Raw genomic sequence first — 17,282 nt, 5'->3', positions numbered from 1 at the left:
AAAGGAGAAAACACCCCTCTGTGTAGCACTAAAGGAAACAGTTTGCTGCATTAGCCATGTTTTGGAGGCTTCTAAATAAATCTTGAAGTTCAGAGAGAATGAAACTATTTTCCCATAAATGTGGCACATGGAATAAGAGACAACTCTTAACATGTTATCACACTGAGAGTAACATTTATTTTATCAGAGTAGATGGTCCAAGTTAAAAGTACTCATGCAGTCAAGGGGCCCGGCAGCTGTAATTAACTTTTCCCCAGTTTGTGCTATGTGTGAGCACTTCCACTGAAGTGAAAGTAAGGCAGAACCAAGATTTAGGAAGGTACAGGCACTTTGTTCCCAATTTAAGCAGGGAAAAAAAAAGCCTACATCAAGTCCTGGTCCCCCCACCCCCAAAAAAGCCTCATCTTGGTTAAACAAAATGTTGTAAAAATAGAAAAAAAAAAAAAGAAGATACAGAAAGTCAGTGTTCCCTAACCATACGCTACTAGTCTGTCATCATACATGAGACCAGAAGTATAAGAAATCATAAATCAAAGCTTACTATTAACAAGTGTTCCGTTACCTGGGATATTCAGTGATATGTGTAATACCAAGGACCTGACAGCAGCACAGTAGCAGTCTGCCTTGGTATTGCCAACCGTGTCTAACAGCTTGTCTAACTGTGCAGTTAAACAACTGCTTGTAGGAAGTAACATAGGAAAGGTATTTTAGATTCCACATTATCTGGTTACATAAAACAGTGATTTACAAAAACTCATATACCAAACAATATCCTAAATAAATAGTTCATCTTCATGACTATATACAGAGTCCCCATCCCATTAGTTATCCAAGAACGGCATGTCCGTGTCCATAGGTGCTGGGGCAAGTTCACATAGATAGAAGAGCGTGGCTTCGCTTGCTTCTGCCTCTGTCAGTGGCTCCAGCCGCACCAGTTTGCTCTGGGTGGGCTCAGGATCTAGGCTGCTCTCCAGGAGCTCATCCACTTCCAGGGCTTTGTCAGCAGAGGAAGGAGTTGCAGCTGCAGAACTCCCACTCTCAACAGCAGAGCCTGGGCTCCCATCAAGGAATGCCAGGAGTGGAAACGCAGTGTACTGTATGAGTTGCTTATCTAATGAAAAAAAAAAAAAAAAATTCCCAAAACATTATTAGTTCACATGCCTTTCTATGTGCAGAAGCAAAAAACCAAAATCTACCTCACAGAACTTATTTAAAGGATAATTAATAAACACCATTATAGCTGTTTGTTTTAAGTGAGTGATGAAAAAATTGTTACATTCATGCATAACATTGTTCTGTTTCACTGCACCTGGTGCAGTGCCAAAAACCTAAAAAGCAAATAGAGTGTTTTGGCTATTTGGTTATCAGCATGACACAAAAATAGACAAAGAGCAAGTAACTGAGATGATTTTTTAGAACAATGCTTGTTCAACTGTTAAACTGTTTCAATGAAACACTACAACTAACCTGATTTGGGCTTAGAAACTTGTGTTTCTTGTGAAGCTGCTGGACCAGCATTATTCTTGGTAGTTTCGATTCCCTTTGTCTCCATCTGGAAATGAAAGCAAAACCTTACACACGCATTCAAGGCCTTTTCCAAGGCCACTAGAACACAGCTGACTAACTACAAAAAAAATTTCAATTTTTACTTGCAAAGGGGCACACTGGTATCAGTTACCCATACTAATAGACCGTGGCTGAGAAAATGTCAAACAACAGAAACACAAGCTTACTCAAGCCAGCCAGAACCAAAACCAATGCTCATAAATGAACAGGACAAATTCAAAGAGCTAGGTTTTCGCTCTACGGCTTATTCTTGTGTTTCTTTCCCCACAGGTCAAGAGACTGGTAAAATGTAGAGGTACCGGCCTCAAGGTAATAGAAGTTTTAAAGGACATTATTAATTGGTGTGCTTTTCCCTTTTCTATTCAAAACCTAACAAACAGGATGAATTCAGTTGTAGCCTTCCTAATCTCAGGGAAGTCATCAAAGCCAGAGCATGAAAAAAGTGCTATTATACCAGTAAAGCAGTAAAAGATGAATAAACTTTGCGTCTCACTACCGTGCACACTGAGCAATGGATTTGAGACTTACTTTGGTATTAGTGATATGATCTGTGGGATTCATCTGCACGGAGCTTGTAAAAAGCTGAGTAAGACAAAACACATCAAGTTTTAGGTATCTCGATGTTGCTATTAAGAATACAAGAACATCACATCTGCAGGTGTGAGAATAATCCCTGTACTTAATGTTTTCACCCTCTATCAGGATTAGAATTTATTTACAGGTAGTTACTACTTCTGCAGAGAAAACCTGTCTTTGGAGCATAATGGTTTGGAATTCCATGAACCTCAATCACAAAGGAAACAACTTAATTACGTCTAACTTAGACCAACACAGTTTGCTGCAGTCTTAAAATACCAATTCATTCTTACATTGCTGCATGGAGAACTCTGTGTACAGTAAAGAAGAACACATCTGATCAAGTTTGCAAGTCACAGCAAACTGGAAGGAGTCATCAATGTATGGAAGAGCAGAGCAGCTGTTAAGAGGGATCTCAGGAAGGTGGAAGAGAGGCCAACAAGCACTCCGTCAACTTCAACAGCCAAATGCATTTAGAACACAATAACTTCACGCGTTGGCCTAGGTAAAGGGCCAAACGGACAGAGAGCAGCTCCTTGGAGATGGACCTGAGAGTCACGGTAGACAACACCCTACCACGAGCCAGCAGCAGGGCCCTGCTACACTCAGGCACACCATAGCCAGCAGGTCACTGGAAGGAATCATTGCCCTCTGCATAGCACCTGAGGCCACCTGGGGAAAAGTATCCAGTTTTAAGCCTCCAAGTACGAGAGTTTTCAAACTAGAGGGTGTCCAGAGGGCCACAGATGTCTGGGGGTTTATGACAAAAAAGAGGCTGAGGGAGCTTGGCTAATCTTGCCTGGAGAGGGCAGACAAGGGAGGATAACTGCTCTCTTCCACTGCTTTTACAGAGGTGTTATGGAGAAGACAAAGGACAAGAGGCAAGAGTTACAAGCTGCAGCAGGGAAATTGTGACAGACTAAGAAATTCTTAATGAAGAGTCAAGCACTGGAACAGGCACCCAAGAGGCTGCAAAATCTCCCATCCTTGGAGATTTCAGAATTTGAGTCACCAAGGTCCTGAACCACATGAGCCTGGCAATATCAAGCTGGTCCTGCTTTGAGCAAGGAGGCTGGACTAGATGACCTGCACAAGTATCTTCCCACCTAGACCACTCTACTTGACATAAATCTGAAGGGGAATTGAGAACATATACATGCTCCTAAGAAATAACCTGAAATGGCAGAGAAACTTGTAAAATAAATGCCAAGAGCCTTTTAAACCCCAGTTCATTGAGAAGACCACAGATGATGTGCTGGGCTATTTAAAAGCAACAGTATTAATATTATTGGTGTCTGAGTTCATGTTGCAACAAATACAAGCACTAAGAAAGCCATTTTTCAATAAAAAACTTAAGCATTCACTTGAGCAGTGGTTTAGCACTAACAAGTATACCAGTGCTCCAGAAACACATATTCTCAAATATGGATAACTTTCCTTTTTTAAAGCAAAGAAAGAAAAAAAAAAAACAAACTGTTTTAAATCTATTTGAAACAGTAAAAACCCACACAAATATTTTATGTAGTGTATTACCAAAATACTTATAAAATAAACAGTGACAATTACTTCGACCAGGAGATCTGGATCTATGCTGAACTGTCGTCCTGATAACATAGCTTGGAAGTCCTCTAAACTGCAGTCGATACTGTCAAGATAATCCAGAAGTTCAACTCTAGAAGACAAACAGTATTTTATTGCTGTATCCCTTAACAAAAGGAATTAAGCTTTACATAGATGTACAACATGCTCTAAAAATCTTCAGCAGAACTAGAATGAACTAAGTCTTTCATTAGAAACAACCTCTGGGAAAAAATGAAAACTTTTAGCCTTTTTAGAGGAGAACCCAAGTAAAGCAGACAGGTGCTCTGAAACAGATCTCACATCAACATAACACTAGGACATGACACCAGCAGAGATCTGCATTCTTGCATCCAGGTAGCCCTCATGAGTCCCATCTGCCTGCAACAGCTACGCAGATAAATCTGACGGTTTAAACAATGATATGCAAAACATTACACTGTCAGATTATGCACCCCAACTCACTCGCTTCACAATGAAAATCAGAGGTCCTATCTTAAAATATTTAAAATAGAAGGATCTCTGGAAACTGGTGAGAAAAAAGATGACCTATAAATTTAAAGTTCTCAGTAGAAACTACTCTTCACTTCTTTTTACTTCAGTCAATCAGTTCTAATACTTGAAAAAAAAAAAAACAAGCAAACCAAAAACCAGAAGACTGGGCTACTCACTTTCCAATAAGATTTATATTCTGTGAAATTACTCCATTCTCATTGAGTATGGAATCCATCATTGAGACGGGATCTTCTGCAGTTAAAGTTGACTGGTTATTCAGCTGTACAGCACTTGACATGAGTGGGCTTGTACTGTCACTGACAGGGCTGAGGGGATCGTTAGCTGGGACAGCAACTGATTCTGTGCTTTTATCCCCTTGAATTACAGGGGCGTATTCTTCTTCATTATCATCTTCCACAATTACAATATCGGGAGAATGACTACAGCTGTAATATGAGACAAATGAATTAAAGCATTTCATACACTCATTTAATTGGTACTATTCCACAGATTTAGTTAATTCTCATTTTAGTCAAGCTACTAAAAGGAAATAAACTTTCCTACAGCTTTTTAATACGAAATGTGGCAAGATATTCTAAACATCTATTTTCCATTGATATGGTGCTCAATACAGTTAATGCAGCTCAGTTAGCAGACACTGTTGTGCTACACCACAACAATAATGACAAAAAAGATACAGGAATACAACTATAAATGTGAAGTATGTACAAAGCGGATCAAAGCACATGAGGCCATCAAGCTAGACAGACAACATGTATTTTGCATCTTTCCTGTTAGACAGAATCAACTCCGGAGCATCCATAACATAAAGGATCTCAGTCAACAGTGTTGTAGTTAATTAACCTTGTTACGTATACTGGGAAGGCAACCTAAAAACCAACAATTTGAAATAATTTGCTCTCCTCCATACTCTGGTTTTCTTAACCCTTAAGTAGCTGTTAGTTGTGCTGCCTCTCTATCACAGCCTTATCTTCACAAAGCTTTTCTATCAGAAAATGCATTCCCAGACATCAGCTGAACAAGAACAATGGTACTAGTTTGAGTAGAAGCCAGAAATATCTACATTTTATTCCCTGAGGCATAATACAGGCCCTATCAATACAATGCAACTCAGGAAGAGAGTTGCATCTCAACCCCTGGACCAAGTTTCAACTGCTCATAGCTGAAAGATGAATTACTTCTACAGTACAGACAGGAAGTAACATAGTCACAAAATACTTGGGATTAAGAAAAACCCAAACTTGAAATTAACTGGCTTAATAAAGTTCAAAGACCACATCAACAACTGACAAACAGCAAACCATTCTCCACAAAAGTTGGTAAGAACAAGGGAAATCATTCCTGTCTGTACTCAGAAGCAAAAGTAAGAAGACATCACTTACTCTGTTCCTTGGACAAGTAGTACATTTAACAAGAGTGCAGTAATACGGATTGCTTCTCATTACTTTCTATCCTCACCATATTAAAACTCCAACAGCCAATTAACTACTTGGAACAAATCCAGAGGTTAATATAAATCAGAACCTGGTGTGAATTCACAGATGAAGCTTGTACATGTGCAGGAGTACTGAATAATTCTGATCACTTCATAAAAAAAAATTATCACGACATCTCAATTATTGCATATTATACAACACTGAAAGCCAACTATCTATACAGACTTCTACAGACTTCTTACTTGGAAAAATCTGAAGTGGTATCTTCACTTGCTTCTGGTGTAATAGGAAGATTTTCTTCATCACCCATGGGATTTTCTTCATCACCCACATCCTCAGTGACATCATAAATAATGATGTCATCTGAAATCTGTTCCCTTTGTTTTAAGCCCTCATTTCTGCTCAGAGGTACCTGAGAATTATTTTTAAAAGAGTCAGGGGAGTGAGGACAATGAGCTTCAGCATTCTGACAGTTATCATTGTATCTTACAACACTTCAATTCTAGTGAGGTGTAAAAGCTTTCATACACCTTGGAGATTACAAGCTGTTTGTATACATCTACATTTAATAGAAAAAACACAAATACATGAACAAGCTGGAGAATAGTAACTACAGAAAAAGAAACGTCTGGCAAATACTACAGGCATAGAAATAAAAAACATACTATCACTGTCAGCAAAAGCAAAAAAAAAAAGCTGCGACAACAGGACTACACAAGAACTAAAAATACTAAACCCGCAATTGCCATTTTAACAATAGTATTATTATTAATAGTACTTTGTTATAAAGTTGTTAATTCTAGTACCATGCTACAGCACTCATTCTAATGACTGCCCCACCAACATTATGTGGACAGCAGAAAATAACTTTCAGTGGCGTGGCACATTCAAATAGCACAGCAACTAGACATGACTTTGTTGGGTTGGATGCTGCCTTGAAGAGCAACACGCTGGACCCTTGTCCCCGTATGTGGCTAGGGGTGCCTAACTCCCAGAGATAACACCACAACATACATATACCATTTCTAACAGCACTATTATTAAAAGCAAACTGTTTTCAGCAGGATCACATCAAGCTGTGTTTAATACACAGGTAACGGGCTTATACATGCCTATATTGAAAAGTGAATGACGATTACCAACACACTTGGCTTCTGAAGGAAACACAACATGGCACATCACTTCTAAAAGTTGATAGCTCTCAATACACAGCTATGTTTTATTCCCCGTAAGGCAAGCTACTTGATCTGTCTGCCCCCTTCCACTCCTTCCTTCATCGTAACAAAGAGTACACATAAAAAACCCCAAACTTACATGGTGGTTACTGTCAGCTGGTTCTTTCACAATTTTTTGAAATACATTCGACTTTGCAGGTCCATTAGTGTTCAGAAGTAGAGGCCTAAATCAGCAAGAGTAAAGGAAGAAAGCCATCTCAAAACTAGTTCTTTGGTTTTAGTCAGCAAAACATGCCAGTATACTGACTGGACAGCAAGTTTTCAAGACCATATTTACCTCTTGCGTTTTAGGCTCACTAGTTGGTTATTCTGCACCAAGGTAACAATAAATTGTACAATCTATAAGGAAAAGAACACTACTGTTAGTCGTTCTACTCTGTTTCTCTCAGAGCACCAGAATACCTTATAGCAGAAGACTTAAATAATAAAATCTACACTTAAAAGTATTTATCAGCTGCCTTTCCTTTTGAAATGTTAGATTTTCTTCCTTGTGTTTTAAATTTATGTATGTATCTGGCTTGAACAAATCGGAAAAAAAAAATCCAGTAAGAGTCTTTGCTAGAAGGCTGCTTTCAGCGTTGCTATTTCTGATATGTTAAAAAAAATCTAGAAGCTCTTTGCATTTACATCAATTTTGGTAGACTGTAAATCTAACTGTTAAACTAAGCTAAGCTATTATCAGTGGGTTCTACTCAATAATCTATCCTCCTGATAACTTCAAAAATACACAGTCAGCGGGTCAGTTAAGTGGGACAGTAGTGAATTTCCAATACAGAACTTTCTAATTCTCACTGTGAGAAAGAGTTTTTCCTGATATCATCCAACTCAGAATATTAGTCATCTGATTCCTGAAGTAATAAAAAATGGACGGACCGTTTTAAGGGTACCTTAATGAATTATGTATGACGTTCTTGAATCGCTTTCTTTGAAAACGTTTACAAGAATTTGGCCTTATCTTCTGCTTATGTGGTAAAATACACTGAATGACTGTTTCACAAAGATTTGTTCACCATACACCACTCTGTAGTTTTTTCTATTAAAAAGACATTTCACACACTACAAAAAAAAAAGTGAGGGCAAAGCAAGGTAACATGTGGCAAAGTATTCCTAGTTCAGAAACACTCTCACTCACTCATATACCACACTTGAATGAAGCCCTACCTTCCGAATAACTTGCTGTTGTTTCAAGTGTTTCGCTCTCAGTTCTGCCACTTCCCTCCAGAGGGATTCATTCTCCCTGTTTGAAAATAATTATTTAAAAGTCAAACTAAAATTAAGTATTAAAATATTTACATTAATCATTTTTGTTAAAGATTAGTTGGCTTCATTAAACCTCTTTGAAATGTGTTTTTAAATTGTGGAGGAAAAAAAAAAGTCACACACTCAGCAGCAGCCTTGGCAAATAATTACAAAACGGGAGACCCAAGCACAACAAATAGCCCGCAGAGAATGTCCAGCCCCCTTAAAAAAAAAAAAATTCCCACATTTGGCAATACTTACTACATACACATTCAGCATTTCAAAATGAACTATTTTGTTTCCTTTCCCCTAACAAAGTTACCTTCTCCTTTTCATTCTATTAATTAAAGCCTAAGGAATTAAGTAAAAAAACAATCAAGCATACAACTAGTTTCTGGCAGCAGCAAAGAACCAAACAGCTTAAGAATGCAGTTTCTTCGCACAAATAAAAACCCGACTTCCTCATCTACATCAAGCCTGTTTGTCCTCCCTCACGCACATCTCACTAGGATGAAAGCCACCTGTCAGCAACAGTACATCCACCTTGAAAGCATCTTTACAGAACAAGCTCTGAAGTCATACAAGCAGCTGTAGGTCATCCTAACAGTTGCCTCTATTAGCTCCAGAAAAGGGGCATGTTAGGTGCTAAAAAATAATAGGAGCACAGCAGAGATGGCAGTTTTCATGAAACACTGCCATTTTACAAACTTTGGTTGTTCCCAAACAAACAGGAGTCCAGCTACTGAGACAGCATAAAAACTGCTGTAAAGTGGCCCTCGCTATCATATCCATGAACCTTGTTGTTTCCAACAGCATAAAGCATATAGAGGGAGATAATGAACACAGAAAGTTTCTATGAATAAGGAAAGACAACATACCACCTGACTCTCCTTTGCAGTGCAGTTTAAAACACAGATGTATGCCAAACAAGGATGAAAATCTCTCCACTGGTGTTTGGATTTTTAGAAAACCTTATGCTAAGTTTTTAGGAACAGCTGTTTATATGCAGGGATGAAGCTCATTACTCACTCCTCAAGCTGCTCCTATGCCCAACATGCAATTTAAGAGTACAGCTCCATCACAAATTCAACAACTAGGGTCAGGGATTCTGAACTTCCTCAAATTTTCTCACCAGCTTTATTAACATATTCTGTAGGGATAGGTCTTCTGATTTAGCTCCAGTTTCTACCTCAATCATTTTAAACTCATGGGACAACAACATAGATGTCAAAGACCAACCTTTCTACTTTCTTATCTCTAGAAACTTGTCAGGTCATTAGCAACTGGATGTCATTTCAGCCGAAGTCAGCCCTGCTCTGGGCAGGGGTTTGGACCTGACCGCCTCCTGACGTTCCTTCCAACCCAAATTTGTCTATATTTTCTTCTGAAAACTTCAACTGATCACTGACATCTGCCACAGTGGTACACAATCATATTTACATTCTCATCATAAGTTAAGGAGTCCTGAAATAGAGTTACTGTTGAGGTGCTGTGACTTATAGTACATGAGCTTATGCTTATATGCTGTTTGCATCTACATACTCTAAAGGATTAAGTAACCTGTGACACACATCTCTCTCAGGAGAATAAATTGTAATTACAAAATAGGTAATAATGCAATTTTTAAAATACTCCATTTACATTTGGATTTCAGATTCTGTACCTCTATCACTAAGGCATTATCACGGAACATTCTGCTACCAATCGGCTTGGCCTTGGCCAGCAGCAGGTCCACCCTAGGCCCGGCCGAGTCCACTGAACAAAGGGGAGCGACTTCTAGCAGTTTCCTACAGAAGCTGCCACCTTAGGCCCCGCCTCACTAAATAAAACCAGAACAGGTAACCAATGAATATCTAAATTAGATTTCTAAACAGATTTTTATAGGCTCATTAACTCTTCTGCAATTTTTAGCAGTGGGAGAAGGAAGACACCAACAGAAAAATAAAAAGAAATTAGCAAAGACATTAATTGTAGTAAGAAAGTATTATAGGCAATTAGCACAAACCAAACTATGCCTCAAACTAAACACAGTAACTACTTCAAATCTGAAGATGCAAACCAGCGTATTTTTTGCTAAGAGCTAAGTTGAATAATTGCCTCAGCAGCACCATGGAACTATTATTATAGGCGTTATTTAATTGCCCACTACTAGACAGTTCCTTAAACACCAACACTGCCTATTACTTTCAGCCACTTCAGAATATTCAATTTGTATTGTAATTGTTCTATTGAAATTAATTTTCCTAAAGTAATATTTAAAGTTAGGCAATAAGAAATCAACAGGCATCTAAAATTAGGTCTTTGTCTGACATCTACAACGAGGGTGGTGAAGCACTGGACCAGGCTGCCCAGAGAGGTGATGGAAGCCCCATCCCTGGAAACGTTCAAGGTCAGGTTGGATGAGGCTCTGAGCAACCTGATCTAGTCAGGCATGTCCCTGGTCAACCCCCCTGCAAGGAGTAGATGACCTTTGAAGGTCCCCTTTCCAACCCTAACCATTCTATGACTCTATGATCTATTATCATAATTACTCAATTTTAGGGATCAACAGCTGATGGAGCAACTTACCTCTTCAAAGCAGACAATCGAGATTCGATAGTCTCTTGTTTAATCTGCACCTTTTGAGCACTACTTATTATTTTGGAGAGATCTTCCTGACGTATCTTGTTTTCTTCAGGTCTCGAAGAAGAAACCTTTAGAAGATTAGAATTCAGAAATAACATTTTCCTTTACTCATTGTTAACTATCATTTTCTTTTGGCGATCAAGTATATTTTCTTCTAGTGTTGATAAACTATGCATTTCAGTTGATAAGGAACCAAACATGAAATAAAAAATACAAAGAAACACACAAATTTCCTCTTACAGCTGTCACCACATTAGCTTTCATTGTTACAAACATTTGTGTACATTCAGATTCTTCAAGCATTCTCCTAAATGCTCTGCTTCATCATAACTGCTTCACAGTAACCCAATGTTAATAAGTGCATCCCTCTCACCACAGTTTAATCTGTAACAAACATGTTTATAGGTTTGCCTCTGTTCTCTCTGGTGGAAAGTTTAATGCTTACAGTAGCTTTGCTCTGAAACAAGCTACATAAACAAGCAGGTTGTTATACTACTGATGGTAAAGTCAAAGCATGCTCTGCGCTTCCAATACTCATTTGCAAAATGTCGTATTTGTGTAACTCACTCATTTTTCCACCTGTGAAACGTATTATAATGACAGCAAAGCAGTTTAGATAAAGTAGCCTAGTCAAATCCCCCAAAATATCTTCAAACAAGTCAAGATATACATGAGTAGTGCAATTTGCGTCCCCAAACCCCAAACTTACTTGCACTCACAATCCTGCAATTAAACTTGAACTTTGCTATTCATTCATACTTAGCAGTATAAGTTTTCTACATACTGAGTTTTCACTGACCTTCCTTTTAATGTGTTCCAACAAGTCCTCCCGGCCCTGCCTAAAATATGGGTGCTGAAACACTACTGGACCATCTCGCTCCACTTTGACAAGCCCAGAATCAGGATGGATAACTTTACGGAAGCCATCTTTAAAAAAAGAAACAGAAAAATAATAATAAAAAAAACACTCTCAAAACCCACATTAAGAAATTCAAACTATGCTCTTCCGACTATCCTGTTATCAGTTATGAGGATGAGACAGCATCCTAGTTGCAGAGAACACAGGGCCACTGCTCAAAGAAAACTGTCTGTAAGTAAACATGTACAGGATCTAGAACTATGCTAGAAAGCAAAACCACAAGAACTTACACATGTTTAACTGTCTGACAAAGCTTGCCATGTTGTTGTGCTTGAAGTACTTGGGAAGAATCTCTTTTGCAAATCTCTGTTCATCCAACACCAGGAAACTCTGGCCATTCTAAAATGAGAGAAACACATTAAGCTACTTAAAGACTAGTGTAGAAAACACATCTTTCAGAATTAACCTCCAGATAGGAACCTTTCCTTTGTGCATGCAGTGCGCACCTGATCTGCTTGCCTACAATTTTCCACAACAAAAGGTGTACAAACCCTGCAGTTGCAAAGCAACAGAGTACTATCAATTTACATTGCTATCCATATCTCAATGGGAAAATCTCTAGTGTTAATCACTGCTTACTCAAGAGAGGAATGGAATTGTTTACCAACAATTAGCACAGTTTCACTACAGAACAATACTACCAATTTTGTATGTAGCTTCAAAGTATTGGGAAGGAATCTAACAAATAGAGTGTGCAAGGGGCAAAAAATACCCCAGCCATCTGAGAGTCCCTTCTGCTTTCCAGTATAAAATCATGATTAGTTTGATATGAGTTGTAGAGCAGATGGAGCTGTCAAAGAGCTGAGGGTATTCATGGGGCTTTGGAGTTACCAAAAAGGTAATTACCCAAGGAAATATCCCCCTTTTCCTGGGATGCCAATTGTGACAGAGGACTGATATCTTATTTCATCCACAGACTTTGACTACAATAGTAGGCTCAGCTCTTTGTTCTTCAGTTACTGTGCTCCGTTAACTAAAGGACAAATAACTGGCAGAATCCAAATTACCTACTTCAAAATTACCGTGCTATGAAAATAGTTTAGGTTGTCTGTACATCCACAATACTCTCACCTTGTATTTAATGAGAAGCCTATAATCTTCAACAAATGTCAACACTGATATTGCACCTTCTTAGAAGCCCTTTAGTTCAACAAGTCATATTTGTGTCTTACTCTTAAACACCAGCAGCTCTATGATCCCATGAAGCTTTAAGAACCAACCACAAGATCACATGAAGATGCCTGCCGATGAGCTTGCTTCTGGCAAACCAGCAAGGATTGTCAGAAACAGGATTTATAAACGGCTCACCACTGGATGAGTTAGGAGCTTAAGACTGAAAGGGGAGTAGGAAGATGAAAACTTCCCAGTAACGCCTACCTACCTCCTGCTGAGAATCAGTCAGTGGAAGGGAAAAAGGAAGCAAAAGAAAGGGCAGAACAGATCATTTTAGCCAGTACATTAATGAAACTCATCAGCTGAAGGTACTCAAACAGATGGCACTACAATGACCTGCAACGCCAACAGACAGCTTTCATGTGGCGCTTCACTTCATTGACACTTTGACATTGTTCAGGCCTAGCACTGAAAAAATCCGGGAAACACATCTCTAGTTCTTGTTGCCCTGACAGTCGTTTACAGCAAAGCTGTACAGACGTTAAGGCCTGACTTGAACTCACTGAAGCATTGCTGCGTAGCTAAGTAAGTTTTTTTTTTTTACTGACTGCAGCATATGGCAATCTTCCAAGTACTTAACTTGGTACTCCTTGTATTTGTTTCCACGGACAACACATACCCGTGGTTGCACTGAGATACGTATGCAGGCAGACAAAATTTGTCTGTTTGGTTTCAGAGTGTTTATCCTTACAGTACAAAGATATGGATTTGCAGAGGAGGAAAGTGAAGTATTATAGTAACTGTACTCTTCCTCCTCTGTTACACTTCACACACTTTCTGTACCCCATAATATTGACATAGAGTATGTTTAAAAGATGTCATCACTTGCGTATCAAGTGATCTCAATACTTTCCTCCTGCTGAACGCTGATAATATCAACTGTGATTAGTGGATCTTCCTTCCACAAACCGACCTGCAGAATCTCAAATAATTATTCTTTATTCGTATTAAGAAAAATAATACAAGGATACCTAATAATAACCTTAGTGTGCTTACTTGAGATAAGCATAAGCAATGAATTTGCAAAGTCTCCATTAAAAGCCTAAGGTGACAAAAATGGCACTTCTTAAGCTAGACAAAATCTGAACCTTCATACAGCCCTTAGCATCTCTCTTCCAGAAAAAAAAAATTTTAAAAAAAATAAAAAAGAAGAAAAAGCTGCCGTAATATACTGAGTCTACCTGCTTCCTTCTTCAGGAAGTTTTGCCTGAAGTTACTGGAAACTGATTATCAGTAAAATGTTTAAGAAGACATTTTATCATTGGTTGAGGATTTAAAATAATCTCAGCTGACAGCTGCCATCTCAACATCACTTGAAGATTTTGATATAGTTTGAGAATAGGATTTTTAAAATAAAAACTACTTTAAAAACATCTCAGACACAGAGAAAAATGAAGTTATTATTAAAAAACCTGACAACTGGTTAGGGCTTATCACAAGAGTTAATGATGGCTACTGCGGCAAACTTGCCAGCCTTTCATTACATTATAAGAAGGAGGCTACTTCCTGCCTTACTGTGCTTTATGATACTTATAAACTTTGCACTCTGATAACGTTTCTTTATTATTTACTACAACAACATTTGAACAGAAAGGATTCAGGGTGAAAGGACATCCAATCCGAGTTTTCCATTTTTATTTTTTCAAAACATGCAAGTAGATGTGTATCAGTGTGACCACTGCCCACGCTTAACCTGCGGTTGCGAGGACAGGGCCTTCAGTCACTGAAACAAACAGGGGTAGATCAACACCTGCGTGTGCGTGTGTCCCGCCCCGCCACCACTACTGACGGGCACCCCGTTTGACTTTCCCCACAGGGACGACTCGCCCGCCCCTGCACACCACCAGGGATGGGGGGGGAGGGAGGATGGAGGGGGGAGGGAGGATGGAGGGGGGAGGGAGGATGGAGGGGGGAGGGAGGATGGAGGGGGGAGGGAGGATGGAGGGGGGGGGGGGTCCCGCTCCAGCACGTGGACAGGGAACCCGGGAAGGCACCACTCGCGCGCAACAGTTGTCGCTCCGCGTGGCCGCCCGCCCCCACGTGGCCGCCCACCGGCCAATGAGCGCGGGCCGCTCCCAACCGGCCCGGGCCCTGCCGCCCCCGTGGGCAGCGCGGCCCCCGGATCCGGACCGGTGTCGCACAGGGGACGCGGGGGGGACGATGCGCGCTCCTGCCTGTTCCGCGTACAGGCGACGCAAACAGCCCGACCTCCCCAGCTCCTTCTACCCCGGAGCAGGACGGTGCCAAGCAGCCCCCGTCTCACCAAAAGCGAGCCCCGTTGTTAACGAACTCACCCGCGCGCGCTGGAAAATCCCAGCGCAGCCCTGCCTTTCCCGTGCTACGGCTCAATGCCACCGCCTGCCAGCGCACCGCGAAACCCCACCGCGCTCGGATCCCTGCCCTCCCCACAAGGGAGGCGCCCGCCGACGGCCTCCCAGGGAAATCCCCAGCCTGGGCCGGCAAACACCACCACCACCACCCCCCCGCGGCGGACACCGGCGTTCGTAATTCACAGGTACCGGCCTCTCCCCTGCAGCCTTGCCCGGGCTGGGAGAGCGGCGACAGCCCAGGGGAAGCCCGGAGCAGAGCTTCCGCGTGGCGCAGGGGAAGCCCGGAGCAGCCGCACGCCGGCCCGGCCCGAGGGGGCGCTCCCTCGGCTCAGCTGAAAGGAGCCCGACTAAGCCGAGCGGGCGGGCCCAGTTTTTCCGCTCCTCATGGGCGCCGAGGCCCGCGGCTCCTGGCCCGCCCCGACACCACGGGCCCAGCGGAAGGGCCACGACCCGCCTGCTCGGCCCTCGCCTAGCAGGCCCCGGGGTCGGAAGGGGCTGCCCGGCGCCACCGGGGGAAGATGGCTGGGGGTTGGGGGTGAGGGGGCGCAAGGAAAGGGGGCACCTCCCGCCGCTCCGCGCACGAGGAGGATGGGGGGGGGGAGGCGGGGCGGCCAACCGCCGCGGCCGGCCCGCACGCCGCACCTGGCTCCAGGTGATGAGCTGGTTGCTGGTGGCCTCGCCCACCAGCGCCCACAGCTTGCTGAGGAAGGCCGGAACCCCCGCCGCGACAGAGGGCGGCGGCTGGGGCTGGGGGGGCTGCGGCTGCTGCTGCTGCTTCATTGTCGCTCTGGAGGCGCCGCCGTCTGCCCGGGGGAGGGGCAGAGGGGGGAGGAGAACCGGCTCGGTCCGCCTCCCCCGCCCCGCCCCTCCCCGCGCGCGCCTGCGCGCTCGGCGGCCCCCGCATGCGCAGCGGGCTGCCGCTCGTGCGCGTGCGTGCCGCCCCGCCCCTTCCACCCCGCGGTTTACATAACGGCCCCCACGTGCGCCGCCCTCACGTGTCACAACAGCGCGCGCCCGGCAGGGGCGGTGCGTGGGGAGGGAGGCCGGAGGCGGGCGGGTCCCGCCCATGCAAATATGGAGGGGCCAGGACCAATGGGGGCGCGCCTCTCCTCTGGGGAGGGTGGGGCCACGCGGTGGGCGGGGCGGCCGTTCCCGGCGGGACAGGGGGCTGCTGGGACGCGGCTGGGGAACAGCTGCAGGGGGGGGCGGAGGGCGGCTGTGGGCCGGCGGGAGACGACTTTCCTCGGCCTGCCCAGGGGCCACGCAGGGCAGAGGGCAGCCATAACCGCAGGCACCGGGCACCTCCGTCTCAAGCCCGTGCCTCAGGGCATGCGGGGGGCTGCAGCTGCTCTTGAGAGCAGCCCATCAGCCCCCACGGGGGGAGACAAGGACTGGCAGGCACTATACAGCAGATGTATAAAACGTTAAGGACAGTAGTGCTTCCTTGGTGGGACCCTTAGCTGAAGAAAGATGATGCACTCCCTCCCCTTCAGAAAGTCTCAGACACACAGTGGAAATAGAGGCCACGTTGAGAGCTGATGCACTGCCAAACAAAAAGGCTTCAGCACCCTCCCCTCCAGCCCACTCCTCAACTATTTTGGCAAGTTACCAGCTCAGACCTCGTAGGAGAGGCTTGCCTTCTTTATCTTCCTCAAGCTTCTCATAAGTATAATAATAATAACAGTTTTTAAAAAAGTCTGACTTTCAAGTCTTCAAGTTCCTCAGTTTGATGACCTTTCCGAAGAAAATAAGTACAAAGTTGCTCAGGTTTTTCAAAGCCAGTTAAAACAGTCACTTCCTCTGCCGCCGGTTACCTCTTAGCAATCTGCTCCCTCCTGTGACTGAGATCGGGGGGGGGGGGGGGGGGGGGTGGAAATGGGGGGAAGGAAGTGGAACAGGGTGACAAGGCCTCAGCAGCAGCATACGGGTGCAGAGAACATGCCTTTCTTTTCATCCAACGTTCTCAGAAAGGTCTAGGAGCAAGGATAAGAACCAGCTATTCAGCTGAAAAACAGAGGCACACATAGCATGGTAAATCACTATACACGTGATCTAAAAAAACAACCACCCCCCACCCCATATAACAATA

At 43.0% G+C, this 17,282-nt stretch overlaps 1 protein-coding gene across 1 annotated transcript; it reads right to left on the bottom strand.

The window, feature by feature from the left end:
• Window positions 1-152: 152 nt before the first annotated feature.
• HSF2 (heat shock transcription factor 2) lies at window positions 153-16,042 on the bottom strand. Its single transcript, XM_086745125.1, has 13 exons — window positions 15,836-16,042; window positions 11,921-12,029; window positions 11,571-11,698; window positions 10,715-10,839; window positions 8,069-8,144; window positions 7,185-7,246; window positions 6,987-7,071; window positions 5,915-6,084; window positions 4,392-4,661; window positions 3,709-3,814; window positions 2,095-2,148; window positions 1,468-1,552; window positions 153-1,111 (listed from the first exon to the last, which is right to left on the bottom strand). Exons 1-13 carry the CDS (start codon window positions 15,971-15,973, stop codon window positions 822-824), a joined length of 1,698 nt encoding a protein of 565 aa, XP_086601251.1. The 5' UTR covers window positions 15,974-16,042; the 3' UTR covers window positions 153-821.
• Window positions 16,043-17,282: the final 1,240 nt, after the last annotated feature.

This window comes from Chlamydotis macqueenii, chromosome 3 (assembly GCF_036417535.1).
Source record: "Chlamydotis macqueenii isolate bChlMac1 chromosome 3, bChlMac1.mat, whole genome shotgun sequence".
NCBI classification, from domain to species: Eukaryota; Metazoa; Chordata; class Aves; order Otidiformes; family Otididae; genus Chlamydotis; species Chlamydotis macqueenii.
This window is presented reverse-complemented; position numbering and strand designations above follow the sequence as displayed.

What these genes read in the sequence shown, in the direction of transcription:
- HSF2 (XM_086745125.1), bottom strand. Translation starts at nt 15,973, where the DNA reads ATGAAGCAGCAGCAGCAGCCGCAGCCCCCCCAGCCCCAGCCGCCGCCC. An exon ending in TGTCAGACAGTTAAACATGT is followed by an intron (nt 11,699 to 11,920) that starts GTAAGTTCTTGT and finishes CTTTTTTTAAAG; the next exon opens with ATGGCTTCCGTAAAGTTATC. An exon ending in CGATTGTCTGCTTTGAAGAG is followed by an intron (nt 8,145 to 10,714) that starts GTAAGTTGCTCC and finishes ATTTTCAAACAG; the next exon opens with GGAGAATGAATCCCTCTGGA.